Source organism: Geotrypetes seraphini, chromosome 2 (genome assembly GCF_902459505.1).
Source record: "Geotrypetes seraphini chromosome 2, aGeoSer1.1, whole genome shotgun sequence".
Classification (NCBI taxonomy): domain Eukaryota; kingdom Metazoa; phylum Chordata; class Amphibia; order Gymnophiona; family Dermophiidae; genus Geotrypetes; species Geotrypetes seraphini.
This window is the reverse complement of record NC_047085.1, coordinates 289,634,006-289,648,456: the sequence shown is the minus strand read 5'-3', so window position 1 is coordinate 289,648,456 and position 14,451 is coordinate 289,634,006. Positions and strand designations below refer to the sequence as shown.

The 14,451-nt window shown below is 44.9% G+C and overlaps 1 protein-coding gene across 3 annotated transcripts in view; it reads left to right on the top strand.

The window, feature by feature from the left end:
• LOC117353635 (sodium-dependent neutral amino acid transporter B(0)AT3-like) overlaps positions 1–14,451 on the top strand; it is a 151,334-nt gene that overhangs the window by 56,629 nt on the left and 80,254 nt on the right. For all 3 annotated transcript variants that reach the window (XM_033929803.1, XM_033929804.1, XM_033929805.1), the window contains one exon: positions 8,734–8,846. In XM_033929803.1, coding sequence (XP_033785694.1) covers positions 8,734–8,846 — 113 coding nt within the window. The remainder of the gene's footprint in view (positions 1–8,733; positions 8,847–14,451) is intronic.

The window sequence follows — 14,451 nt, the reverse complement described above, 5'->3', positions numbered from 1 at the left end:
TTCCTGCCGAAGCTTTATCTTCGACCCAGGCTGCCTCGACATCCTCGAGTCTTTATCGAGGCAAAGCATTAGCGGATCAGCTATCTTTCTCTTTGTTTCTTCGGCAGATGGTTGCTGACCTTGACCTTCAATTTGATGCTGGTTCTAAATACTCTAAGGAGTATCTCGAAGTCATCTATCTTCCTCAACCTTCTGCAGAGTCACTTAAGCTTTCTCTTCACAAGCTTTTGTCTCAGACTTTTACACGATACCTGGAGACTCCTTATGCAATTCCTGCTGTTCCAGGCAAGTTGGACTCCAGGTATAAAACTCTCCATTGCAAAGGATTTGAGAATTCACAGTTGTCTCACCAGTCCCTGCTTGTGGAGTCCTCCTTGAAAAGATCCCATCCTTCCAAGGTTTATGCTACTGGAAGGGAAGGGAAAAGACGTCGTATCTACCAAAATGCCATGATGTCCTCCAAAGTCCTCAATTACAATTTTCATTTTGTCACTTATTTCAAGTTCCTCATTGATCTCCTTCCAAAATTTCTCAGCTATTTAGATACTCAAAAGTACTTCGAGTTTCAAGAAGTCATAGCTACTCTATCACAACTCAGATTACATCTACTTCAGTCTTCATATGATGCCTTTGAGTTGTCTGCTAGAGTGACTGCTTGCTCTGTAGTGATGCACCGCCATGCATGGCTTTGCACCATTGACATGGACCCTAATCTTCAGGACTGCTTGGCCAATATTCCTTGTGCAGGCAATGACCGCTTTGATGAATCTATCGAGGTAGCCACCAAGAAATTGTCTGAACATGAAAAATCTTTTGCTTCTATTGTCAGACCAAAGCCTAAGCCAGCTCCTGCCAAGCCTGCACGCCCTCCTCCAATTTTGCAGAGGCAGTTTGCTCCGAGAGCGGCTCCTTACACTCGTCCTCCTCTCAAGAAACATCAGCAACAGAAATCTCAACTTTCTGCTGCACCTAACGCTACGCAGCCTTTTTGAATGTTTAAAACAAAGCATAACCTCCATCGTTCTGTCTCTGTCCTTTCTTCCCCCCATTGGTGGTTGTCTCCATCATTTTTACCACCGATGGGAGACAATCACATCTGACTTCTGGGTGCTGTCAATCATCAGGGAAAGATACTCTCTTCGTTTCACTCAGGTTCCACCAGAGCTTCCTCCAAGAGAGTATCCTTCCAGTCCATCCCAAACCGCCCTTCTTCTTCAGGAAGCTCAAGCTCTGCTTTGTCTCCATGCCATCGAACCAGTTCCTTTGGAACAGCAGAACAGGGGTTTTTACTCCCATTACTTCCTTGTTCCGAAGAAGACGGGCAATCTGCGGCCCATTCTGGATCTCAGGGCTCTCAACAAATTTTTAGTCAAAGAAAAATTTCGCATGTTGTTCCTGGCATCCCTTTATCACCTTCTGGATCAGAACGACTGGTTATGCTCTCTGGATCCCCATTCATCTGGCTTCCCGTCAGAGCCTCAGATTTCAGGTTTGGAATCTGCTTTATCAATACAGAGTGCTACCCTTTGGCCTGGCTTCATCTCCCAGAGTGTTCACCAAGTGCCTGTTAGTGGTAGCAGCAGCAGCTCTAAGGAACCATGGTCTTCAGGTATTTCCTTACCTGGGCAACTGGCTCAAAGATTCAACATCTCAGGGGGTTAATGTAGCGACCCAACGGACTACATGGTTCCTACAAAATTTGGGATTCGAAATCAACTTTCTCAAATCCCAATTTCAACCCTCTCAGAATCTACAATTCATCAGAGCTGTTCTGGACACTATCCAGCTCAGAGCATTCCTTCCGCAACAACATCTAGAAGCTCTCCTTCAACTCTGTCATGCAGTGTCTTAAGAACATAAGAAGATAAGAAGTTGCCTCCGCTGGGGCAGACCAGAGGTCCATCCTGCCCAGCGGTCCGCTCCCGTGGCGGCCCATCAGGCCCACTGCCTGAACAGTGGTCTCTGACTAATTTTATAATTTATCTCTAATCCTGTCCCTATAACCTTACCTCTACTCCTATCTGTACCCCTCAATCCCTTTGTCCTCTAGGTACCTATCCAGACCTTCTTTGAAGCCCTGTAGCGTACTTCTGCCTATCACATCTCCGGCAGCGCGTTCCATGTATCCACCACCCTCTGGGTGAAAAATAATTTCCTGGCGTTTGTTCTAAACCTGTCCCCTTTCAATTTCTCCGAGTGCCCCCTTGTACTTGTGGTTCCCCTTAGTTTGAAAAATCTGTCCCTGTCCACTTTTTCTATGCCCTTCATGATCTTGAAGGTTTCTATCATGTCTCCCCTGGGTCGTCGCTTTTCCAGGGAGAAAAGTGCCAGCTTTTTCAGTGTATGAGAGGTCCCCCATACCCTTTATTAGCTTAGTTGCTCTTCTCTGGACTCTCTCAAGTACCTCCATGTCTTTCTTGAGGTACGGCGACCAGTACTGGATACAGTACTCCAGGTGCTGGCGCACCATTGCACGATACAGTGGCAGGATTACTTCCTTCGTCCTGGTTGTGATACCTTTCTTAATGATACCCAACATTTTGTTCGCTTTCCTTGAGGCTGTGGCGCACTGTGCCGATGCCTTCAATGTTGTGTCCACCATCACTCCCAGGTCTCTTTCAAGGTTGCTCACCCCTAACAGTGATCCCCCCCCATCTTGTAAGTGAACATCAGGTTCTTTTTCCCAATATGCATGACCTTGCATTTCCCTATGTTGAAGCTCATTTGCCACTTTTTGGCCCACTCTTCCAGCGTTGTCCCGCTCTTCTATCTCAGCGTCTTCCCGCTCTTCTATCTCAGCAAGACACATGATGGTGCTAATAGGTCACATGGCCTCCACAGTATATGTGACTCCTTTTGCCAGATTTCACCTCAGAATTCCTCAGTGGACCCTGGCATCTCAGTGGACGCAGGCTTGCGAACCATTTTCTCGACACATTGCGGCCACTTTCTCGACACATTGTGGATGCTCTCTTCCAATCTCTCCAGAAGGCTTATTGTTTCAAACGCCCCCTCAGAAGGTCCTCACAACAGATTCCTCGACTTGCGCTTGGGGTGCGCATCTCAATGGTCTCCATACTCAAGGCCACTGGACCACTACGGATCGTCAGTGTCATATCAATCTGTTAGAACTCAGAGCAATTTTCAATGCTCTCAGAGCTTTTCAACACCTTCTTCACGACCAGGTAGCCCTCATTGAATGGACAACCAAGTCGCCATGTACTATGTCAACAAACAAGGAGGGACGGGATCTTCCTCCCTTTGTCTAGAAGCTCTGAAGGTTTGGAACTGAGCAATCCATCACAACACCTTCCTCAAAGCTGTCTACATTCAAGGGGCGAACAATTGCTTGGCTGACAACTTGAGTCGTCTTCTGCAACCTCATGAATGGACACTCCATTCCTCGCCCCTTTATCACATTTTTACACAGTGGGGAATGCCTCAGATAGATCTCTTTGCAGCTCCCCACAACCACAAACTGCCTCAGTTCTGCTCCAGGATATATTCTCCTCACTGCCTCAAGGCAGATGCTTTCCTACTGGAATGGACAAATTTCTTCCTATATGCATTCCCTCCATTCCCTCTCATTCTCAAGACTCTTGTCAACTTGAAGAACACTCATGCCACCATGATCCTGATTGCTCCTCGGTGGCCGAGACAACCTTGGTACTTCCTTCTACTTCAACTCAGCAGCAGGGAGCCATATCTTCTACCAGTTTTTCCGTCTCTGCTTATACAGAGTCAGGAATCTCTGCTTCATCCCAACCCACTAGACAATGCTACAACCAAAAATGGACTAGATTTTCTACGTGCAGGGCCGTATTTTCCTATAGGCTAACTAGGCTTCAGCCTAGGGCCTCAAGATCAAGAGGGGCCTACATTCAAATTGTTAACAAAATTAAAATTACACTATTCTAAAAACAGTGAACACTAAAACACTGAACTGAAAATAAGGAGAAATTCTACGCTTCGGGATCGGAACCGGCTCCGGGCCACAACGGGGCGCTAACTCGGCTTCTCCCTTTCTTTTTTTCGCCCTGGGAGGAGGATCGGGGAGGGAAAGACGTTAGTCTGGAAACAGCTGGGCAAAGCCCAGCCCCGTGGGGAGAGAGGCAAAACATGGCTCCGTCAGGACAGGGTGGCCCAGACTGGCATCGCGGGGGGTGGGGTAGGGTGGGGGGTTTCAGTGGAAGGGGGATGGGAGGCAGGCAGGCTGACATCGGAGGGAGGGTGGGGGGTTTAATGGAAGGCAGGCAGGCAGGATGGCATGGGGGGTGTTCAATGGAAGGGGGATGGGAGGCAGGCGGGCATCGGAGGGGGGGTGAGGTGAGGAAGGACGCACTGGGGGCACTATGGACATAGGAAGGGGCAATGTTGTGTGTTATGTTTGATTAGTTATTGTTACAAGTACTATATATGGTGCTGAGAATAAATGTCCAAATAAGTGTTCTCGACTTTTTTTTATTTATTATGTGTCTCATTTTTTATAAAGGTTAGTACCAATAACAACATGTTTCATTTAACATATTGATATAAATCACAGTAATGATGTATTTTATTATCTCTCATGTAATTTACAAACTTAAAAATGGGAGGTGAAAGGGCCTCATAAGTGGAGTAGCCTAGGGCCTCTTTTCATCTAAATCCGGCCCTTTCTACGTGGTGTTTCTTTCACGATAAGGAACCTCAACTTTCCTTCTTATCTTCTGTCCTAGATTATCTCTTGCACTTATCCACATCTGGCCTCAAATCTACATCGATCCGAGTCCATCTCAGTGCAATTGCAGCTTTCCCTCAGCCTATTGAAGGGAAACCCCTTTCTGCTTATCCGGTGGTTTCCAGATTCATGAAAGGACTTTTCAATGTCAAACCTCATCTCAAACCACCTCCAGTGGTTTGGGATCTTAATGTTGTTCTTGCTCAATTGATGAAGCCTCCATTTGAACCAATGTCTACGGCTCATCTGAAGTATCTCACTTGGAAAGTGGTGTTTGTCATTACCCTCACTTCTGCTCGACGAGTCAGTGAGCTACAAGCTTTAGTTACTGACCCACCTTTCACTGTCTTCCATCATGACAAGGTGGTCCTCCGTACCCATCCTAAATTCCTCCCGAAAGTGGTGTCAGAATTTCATCTCAACCAACCAGTGTTCTTTCCAAAGCCTCATTCTCATCCTGGAGAATCAGCCCTTCATACTCTGGACTGTAAACATGCTTTGGCCTTCTACTTGGAATGCACCAAACCACACAGAACTGCTCCTCAACCTTTTGTCTCCTTTGATCCAAACAAGTTGGGACATCCAATCTCTAAGCGCATCATCTCCAATTGGATGGCTGCTTGTATCTCTTTCTGCTATGCCCAGGCTGGATTACAACTATAGAGTCGAGTCACAGCCCATTAAGTCAGAGCAATGGCAGCTTCAGTAGTTTTCCTCAGATCCACTCCTATTGAGGACATTTGCAAAGCTGCCACCTGGTCCTTGGTTCATACTTTCACTTCTCATTATTTTTTCCAGACGGCATGGCCATTTTGGCCAGAGAGTATTACAAAATTTATTCTCCTAAATTGCCAACGCTCTCACCATCCCATTCTGGTTAGCTTGGAGGTCACCCATATGTAAGAATAGGCTGCCTGCTTGTCCTGGGATAAAGCACAGTTACTTACCGTAACAGGTGTTATCCAGGGACAGCATGACTGATTTAAAGTCCTAAACTTTGCTGCTAATCCTCTTAGGTTTTTCTTAACCATTTTCCTTATTTTTTCATAGTCACCATTTTGAAAATTAAATTAAATGTTGCTATTGTAGATTTCCTTAGTGACTTCACTCTAGATATCAGCTCAAATCTGATCATGTTATGATCACTATTTTCCAGCAGATCTACCTTTATTACTATTGCCCCAGGTACAAAATTTGGATTGTGAGTCTGCTAGGGATAGAGATAGTGTACAGTGCTGCATATACCTAGTAGTGCTATACAAATGATTAAAAGTAGCAGTAACAGCTCTCATAACCTCACGCCTAGACTATTGCAATTTACTTCTAACAGGTATCCTGCTGAACTGTCTCTCCCACCTGTAATCAGTGCAAAACTCATCTGCATAAGTTAATCTTTTGCCAGCCTTGCTACACTCACCTTACCTCTCTCCTGAAATCACATCACTGGCTCCCTATCCGCCTCCGCATAGAGTTCAAACTCCTATTACTAACCTACAAGTTTGTTCATGCCACAACCCCTTAGTATCTCTCCTCTCTTATCTCTCCTTATATGCCTCCCTGAGAACTTTGTTCCTCAGATAAGCTGCTTTTCCTTCACTGCCAATTCAACTTAACTCCTTTCGTCTAGCTACCCCGTATGCCTAGAATAAACTACTTGAGTTTGTCTATCATGCCCCTTCTCAAATCTTGTTTAAAAGTAGATAGAAAACCCACCCTTTTGATATAGCCTTCAATCCATAACACTACTCCCCACTGCAAACTACTCCCCACCCTAGTCAGCAGATTAACCATCCCCTCTAACTATATCCCCCATCCTGTTTGTCTGCCTTGTCTATTTAGATTATAAGCTCTTTTGAGCAGGGACTGTCTCATTCGTGACTTAGTACAGCACTGCCTATGTCTGATAGAGCTCTATAAATAATTAATAGTAGTAATAGTAGTACCATTACCTCTCATACTATGTCCTGCATTCCACTAAAGACTAAATCTAAAATAGCTCCCCCTTTTGTTCATTCCTGGACCAGTAGCTCCAGGAAGCAGTCATTTATTACATCTAGGAATTTTACCTCCCTAGCTCTCCCCAATATAACATTTATCCAATCAATATTGGGGTAATTTAAATAATAGGGTCTCTGTCTATTGCCAATATACAGTCTATCTGGGATGTTTAATCTTTCCCTGTCCTTTTTCATCACTAACTTTGCCACCATAAAAATTATCTTAAAACACTCAAACCATTTTTCATCTTTACATGATATCCAGAAGGGTATCATCTGCAAAAGGATATAATGTTTTTGGAAGGGCTACCATTATAAATAAGGCACTGTTTTCCAGCACAATGGTAGGTCTCTCCACTGCTCTCATGGAGGCCATCTTACTAAGCTGTATTAGGTGCTAATGCACACCTAATGCAGATTAAATTGGAATACCACAGAACACACTTAGGCATCCTGAAATAGTGCCAAGTGTTTTACATGTTGACTATATGCAAAAAAATATTTTAAAAAACATTTTGGGGAGGGGGCATGTCAGAGGGGGGCTGTCAGAGAATGGGTGTTCCTGCGCTAATCATCACAGTTACATTGCTGCATGCTAACTGGTTAGTACAGGAATAGAGTGTGAGCCCTTACTGCCTACAGAATAGGTGGCAGTAAGTGCAATTTTGCTAATTTTTTAATGCATAATGGCAACATTAGTATATACACCACCAACAGGGGATTCCAACAGAACAAAACTATCAAACTAAACCTACTACTGTTGAACAAAGCTACTACAATGAGGTTACCTATAAACTGGACTGGATGGTATACTGTATATACCAGGGTACTAAAAGAACTCAAACATGAAATTGTTGACCTGCTGTTAGTGATCTGTAACCTGTCGCTGAAATCATCTGTAGTACCTGAAGATTGGAGGGTGGCCAATGTTACGCCGATTTTTAAAAAAGGTTCCAGGGGAGTGAAAAGGTTCTGCTAACCTTTCCAGAACAATGACCTCGCAATGACAAACCAATTGCTGTATATAATATAGGTTTATTAGTAATAGACAAAAGTCAGCTTACATGGAACAATAGCAAACTGAGCCAATGGATAACATACAGAGTAGCTGGCTTCTGCTATGGATCCATCCTGAAGCTTAAGCCAGCTGGTATGCTACTTATATACTTTAGTTCAGTAGCCTAGAGTACAGCTTACATACTCACTTTCTATTGGTTTGATACATCTATCATATCTATTGATTGTATAGTCTGCATACTTATCATGGAGCCATATTGAAGTATAATATCACCCAGTGTCAAATCTGACTCCTCTATTTCCCCTGACACTGCATTCTTAACACTAAGTTCAATAATTTCTGAGAGTAGGCCCCCTCCTTCCTGAGCTTCATTGTCACTCTGTCAGCAGTTCAGATATCTTTTGGTAGGACATCTTGTTTGAGTTTGTCTTCTTGGAATGTCCCAAAATATCCAATGCTGTCAGCAGATATTTCCTAGCTACTAGAGCAAAGATGAACCTCTTACATAAGCATATTGTTTCTGCTGACATGGAGAGATATGTTTCTTTCATTATTCAGAAACCTGCATTCAATAGCACAATGTCTCTCTTAAAAATATCCTCTAGGGAGTCTCATAGGGGTCTTCTCCTACATTTTCATGGAAGTCTTATTCTCCCTCAGGAGACCCAGATGTCTCAATCCGCCCTCCTTTTTCTAGAGCCATATGGTAACCTTGCAGCCCTCTCTCAGCTGGAATCCCTTGTAAGAATGGGATGTAGCATTGAATGAAGCCACTTGGTTCATTTTGCCTATTATATTGCAGAGGTTAAGTTTGAAGTCTTGACTATTGATATTTGTATTCAGGGGTTTCAAACCTGTACTGTTTTAATCCTTTTCTCATATTTCAAAGAAAAGTAGTAATTGTTACTTGGTTTCGCAAATTAAGGCACTCTAGAACTGCATTCAGTTACTGATAAAACAAGATGAATCATGATCAAAATAATAAATTGCATTATTTCCAGCTGAATGTCCTAAAGAATCCTCGTGTATGGCTTGATGCAGCCACCCAGATCTTCTTCTCACTCTCTTTGGCTTTTGGAGGACTGATAGCATTTTCAAGCTACAACCCACCCAAGTATGTTCATTTCCTGTGATATATAAGTGAAGTCATTACGAAAACAAAAGAATTATGCAAGCATCAGAGTGTACATATTTTATATTGAACTGATTCACTTCTGAGGTTATCAGTACCTAAAGATTTTTAGATTATTATAGAAACGAGAAATATAAACAAGATAATTAAGATTCCTTTATTTTTTTTCTAAGTTTAATTGTGTTGATGACAAGGTTTTAATGTTTGAAGTTCTGGAAATTACTTTAAGCCATTTTCACCATCATACAGTAAACCCAAAACAAACATGATTCCAGCTGCATTAATGAAAGCATCTCATTAATATAGAAATACAAGCTAACAATATTACTAGCAGCTCAGTCTGTCTTGGAGGCTGTGAAGACAATAATAATTAATGAGAAGCTCTGGCAGAAATATAGATACTCACATAGCTGCTTCTGCCCAGCCATCTATTCAGAGGACCTAAGAGTTCAGATAGTCACAATGGGATGGATAGGTATTTAAATTATTAGAAAGCTCTGTGGAGCGCAAGTGATGGATCTTGTGTACTCATCCCTCTAAACCACTTAGATCCTTAATTCTTATCAAGCTAATAAATAATACTGCGGTAATAATAATAATAGAAATGAAGAAGTCAACCAAAACAATTCTGATAAAGAGAAATATAAGTAGTCATATTCTGCAGCTGAGCTATATCCCTGAAGATTGGATGGGAGTTAACTAGGCAGACCAGTCTTTTATTGGCATCATCTACTCCGGGGGATCAATATTGAACAGCAGTAGTCATCACACTTTTTTTTTAAACTTCAGTGATATATGTGTTTAAGTTATAAAATATGTGCACACATACTTAAAATACCTACACATAGTTGCACCTGCCTTGGGGCAAGGGTAAATTTATGCAAGAGCATTTTTGTCCTACCCAAAATTAGCAAACTCTCACTATTAATTAGTATAGATACAGACATCAATAATAATAATAAGAAGAACAGTTTATATACCACAGGACTGTGAAGTTCTATGCGGTTTACAGTGATTAAAGATGCTACAAATTGAGTAGAATGAACAAAGTTAGAAGTTAGTGACTAACAGTTCTAGAGATCAGTTGTTGTGGGAAAGGTTGTGCAGATCAGCTACATCAGACTGTCAAAAGGTGGAAAATCATGAGTGAAATATATACTCAACAACAGGGCAAGATTAATTCTTCGAGGGCCCCTAGGCACACAAATACACTGGGCCCCCTAGCTCTGCACCACCCATACCCCACACCCGTGCCCCGCCCACATCCTGCCCCTATTTATTTACCTGTTTTATTATTTACTTCTTTATTTCCACTCGTATTTCTTTTATTATAAAATTCAAAACAAACAACAAAGATTACCATACCAGTGCCAGTGTACAGTTTTAGTTCTATGCAAGCCCCAAACATCTCTGAACAAACCCCCCTCCCTTCCCTTTCCACCTACTTGCCCAGGACTTTAACTCTGAACCCTTTCCATACGTATATAAAAATGTTCAAATGCATTGTAAAGCAGTAATACTATCCAAAACATATGTCTATATTAATAACCAAGTTTGCAACTCGTCTCAACTGCCTCACTCTGTCATCCAACTTTAACCCATATGTATAAACAATCAAATCTGTAACTCCTCTGGTACGTTCCACTCTATGGCCCTGATTCTCCAAAAGTGCGTCCCGATTTTAGGCAGCTGTAGGCGTCCTACAGCTGTCTAATCAGCCAATCGGGATGCACGTTTTTTTTTTTAAAAAAATGCTCCCCAGGCAGGCCGCCTATATTGAAGGCGAGGCCTGCAAGACACCTAGGCCCTGATTCTGTATAGGACGCCCGGGAGAGGCATCCTATTCAGAATCGGCCTACACTAAAACCCCGATTCTGTAACCGGCATCCATGTTACAGACGCTGGTTAGAGAATCGGGTTAGATTAGACACGGCCCGCTACACTTATCGCGGCAAGGGATCTCTCTGCCGCTATAAGTATAGCGGGCCGCGGCCTGTCCAATCGGATGCCCCCCCTCCGACACTACCGACCGCCCCCCTCCCACTCCGACACTACCGATCGCTGGCAGGAGGGTGTCCAATCCCTCCTGCCCGAAGATGCACTCCCCCGGGCGCTAACAACCCCCAAACCTCCAAACTAACCTGTTCTTCAGGCCAGATGGTTCTTGCACGCCTCGTCGAAATGAGGCGGGCTCGCCCCTTCCCGGCCCATCCCGCCGAAGCCTAAGGCCTGATTGGCCCAGGCTCTAGAAGCCTGGACCAATCAGGCCTTAGGCATAGCGGGTCCACCCATCCCCACTTAATCTAAGGCCTGATTGGCCAATCAGACCTTAGACTTAGTGGGGATGGGCGGACCCGCTATGCCTAAGGCCTGATTGGTCCAGGCTTCTAGAGCCTAGGCCAATCAGGCCTTAGGCTTCGGCGGGATGGGCCGGGAAGGGGCGGGGCGGGCCTACCAGCTGGACGGGCAAGAACCGTCTGGCCTGAAGAACAGGTTAGTTTGGAGGTTTGGGGGTTGTTAGCGATCCATATTGTCGGGGGGGGGCATCTTCTGGCAGGAGGGTTTGCCAGCGATCGGTAGTGTCGGGGTGGGAGGGAGATCGGTACGGGGTGGGAGGGAGATCGGTAATGTCGGGGGGGGGGGGCGGTTGGTAGTGTCGGGGGGGGGGCGGTTGGTAGTGTCGGAGGGGGGGGTATCCGATTGGACAGGCCGCGGCCCGCTATACTTATAGCGGCAGAGAGATCCCTTGCCGTGATAAGTATAGCAGCTGCGTCTACTTACAATGTAGACCAGCATTTTGCTGGCCTACATTTTAAGGTTTCTTCCTCTACTAGGGAGACGCGTAGGGCCACCTAGGTTCGCCTAAGGCCCTTAGGCGAGCTTAGGTGTCTTGCGGGTCTCCCTAGGCTCCCGGAGGCGCCTTCAGGCCTGCCTGGGGAACATTTTTTTAAAAAAAACGTGCATCCCGATTGGCTGATTAGACAGCTGTAGGACGCCTACAGCTGCCTAAAATTGGGACGCACTTTTGGAGAATCAAGGCCTATGTGTGCTAATTTGTAACAAAACAACAAGGCAAGCGGTCCAGCGTGGAACAAAAGAAGATCAGCAGACAATAAGGAGATTCAAATCACTTTACAAATTAACAAATAAAACAAAAAATGGAAAATAAGATATCATTTTATTGGATTAATACATTTTTAAATTAGGTTTCAGAGGTCAAACCCTCTTTCCTTAGGTCAGTAAAGTATACTGCTGTTACAGTATCCTGTCCTGACCTGAGGAAGGAGAATTTGGCCTCTAAAACTTAGTAAAAAATGTATTAAAATTGTTCCAATGAAACGATCACTGTATTTCCACTTTCTATTTATAAACATTTATCAACACAGCTACTTTATCCTATAACAAAGAAATTAAAAAATATAATTTTTTTATCTACCTTTGTCGTCTTGATTTTCAGCTGAATTATGTGTTTGGGTATTCTCATTTGCACTAGAATTCTCCATAGTTTATTGTAATCCACACAGTCAATAGCTTTACTGTAGTTGATGAAGCAAAGGTATAGAGGGTTTTGGTGTTCTTTGCTCTTCTCCAATATTCATCTAACATTGGACTAGGACTCAAGCACGAGTTGATGGCACCTAATAACCTTTGTCTCCCAGTTTTTGCTTTCTTCATCTTGTCATTTTCTTCCTTCCATCCACTGTCTGCTCCTTCCAGAATTGTCTGCCAACCCCCTTCCATCTTTCCATTTCTCCTCCTGCCCTCTCCCTGCCCCCTTGGTCTGGCATCCATCTTCTTCCCTCTGTTCCCCTATGGTCTAGCATCTCTCTCCTCCATTTACCTCTCTCTTCTCATTTCCTCCACTCAGGTCTGATATTTCTGTCTCTTTCCCCCTTTCCCCCCATAATCTGGCATCTCTCTCTTCTCTATTTTCTTCTTCTGTTTAAATTAAATTCTCTCTTACTATTCAGTCCTCAGTTTCCCTCTTTTCACTGTACCTACCCATAGATTGCCACCCCTTTCCTTCACCCCTCCACTATCTCACTAACTTTCTTCTTCCCCCATCCAGCATATGCCTTTTTCTTTCTCCCCTCCTTCCATCCAGTATGTGTTCTCTTTCTCCATTTCCATTCAGCATCTACTCTCCCCTCTCAACTGATATCCGTCTGCCCTCTTCTCTCTCTCCCTACTTCCATCATCTGCCCAACTGCCCCTTTTTCTCTCTCTCTCCCACTCTGAGCCTCCACCACAAGCCCATCTCCCTCCCTTCCCCTCACCTTCGCGCGGGTCACCACTTACATTATTCATTATTCTTTGGAGGGTTTGCGGCCTGTAACCCTCCCCACCATCACCTTCTCTTGTTCCTTCCGACCTCTACTCCTCCACTTCTCCCCTCAGCTCCTTGGGGTGCTTGCAGCCCGCACTCCTCTCCAGTTCCTTCTTCTCCACTGCACCCAGGCCCTGTACCCCCTCTACGGACTTCTCAGAGGAGCTGCAGTTTGTAGTACCCTCCATGCCACCAGCTACTCCTCTTCCTCCTTCCCCACTTTGCCCAATACCTGCAGCAAACATCCCTCTCCCACCAGAACTCCCTCTTCACATATCCCTGAGCCGCCCTTCCCATGGCACTCACCTGCTGCAGAGGCTCCCGTATACATCCCATAGATGCTTCGAAGAACGCTCTATGGCTAGCGGGTAGCAAGATAAGCTACATCACCTGCAAGCGGTGCTCAGCCCAACGCTTCCCTCTGATGCGAACTGTCCAGGCAGAAACAGACAGCTGCATCAGAGGGGAACTTTGGGATGAGCACAGTTTGCAGGTGCTGTGGCTGATCTTGCTGGTGATACCGTGGTTGGGCCTGACTTACTGTCATGGGGGGCCCAATCTTACTGTCATGGGGGGGGGGGCAATCTTGCTGTCATCGGGAGGAGGGGGGCCCGATCTTGCTGTCATCGGAGGGGCTGTCATCTTCAGGGGGGGTGCGATGGCTTGGCTCAGTTTTTTTTTTAATGGGGCAGATATTATGCATGTGTAACACAGGCACATCTGTGTCATTAAAAAATGAAAATAACAGGCAGACCTGTCAGTTTTTTGGGGGGTCGGTTGAAGTGATTGCTATTTTTTGTGCATGGCAAAGTGATGTTAGAGCATCGATCAGTCGGCTAGTTTGCATGGCATTTTAATATTAATGGCCTATTTGCAGGGCCGGATTAAAGGGTAGGCCCAGTAGGCACGTGCCCTGGGCCCGAAAATATCAGGGGGCCCCAGGGCCAGTATTAGGGGGGAGCAAACAGGGAAGGGAGCCCCAGACTGTCTGGGGTGATCAGCTTCCCTCCTTTCTACTCCCTCATTGCCTTCTCACCGCAAGCGAACTGAACCCAGGCCAGGGGGCTCTAAAACTATGCACGCCGGCTTCACTTCTTCTCCAAAATAGAAGTTATGTCATTCCTGTTTCGGAGGAGAAGGGAAGCTGGCGCACATAGTGTTAAAGCAACCTTCCCCCCTGCTGCCTGGGTTCAGTTCACTCTAACACTGCGGGCTGGCTTCTCTTCTCCTCTGAAACAGGAATGATGTAACTTCCTGTTT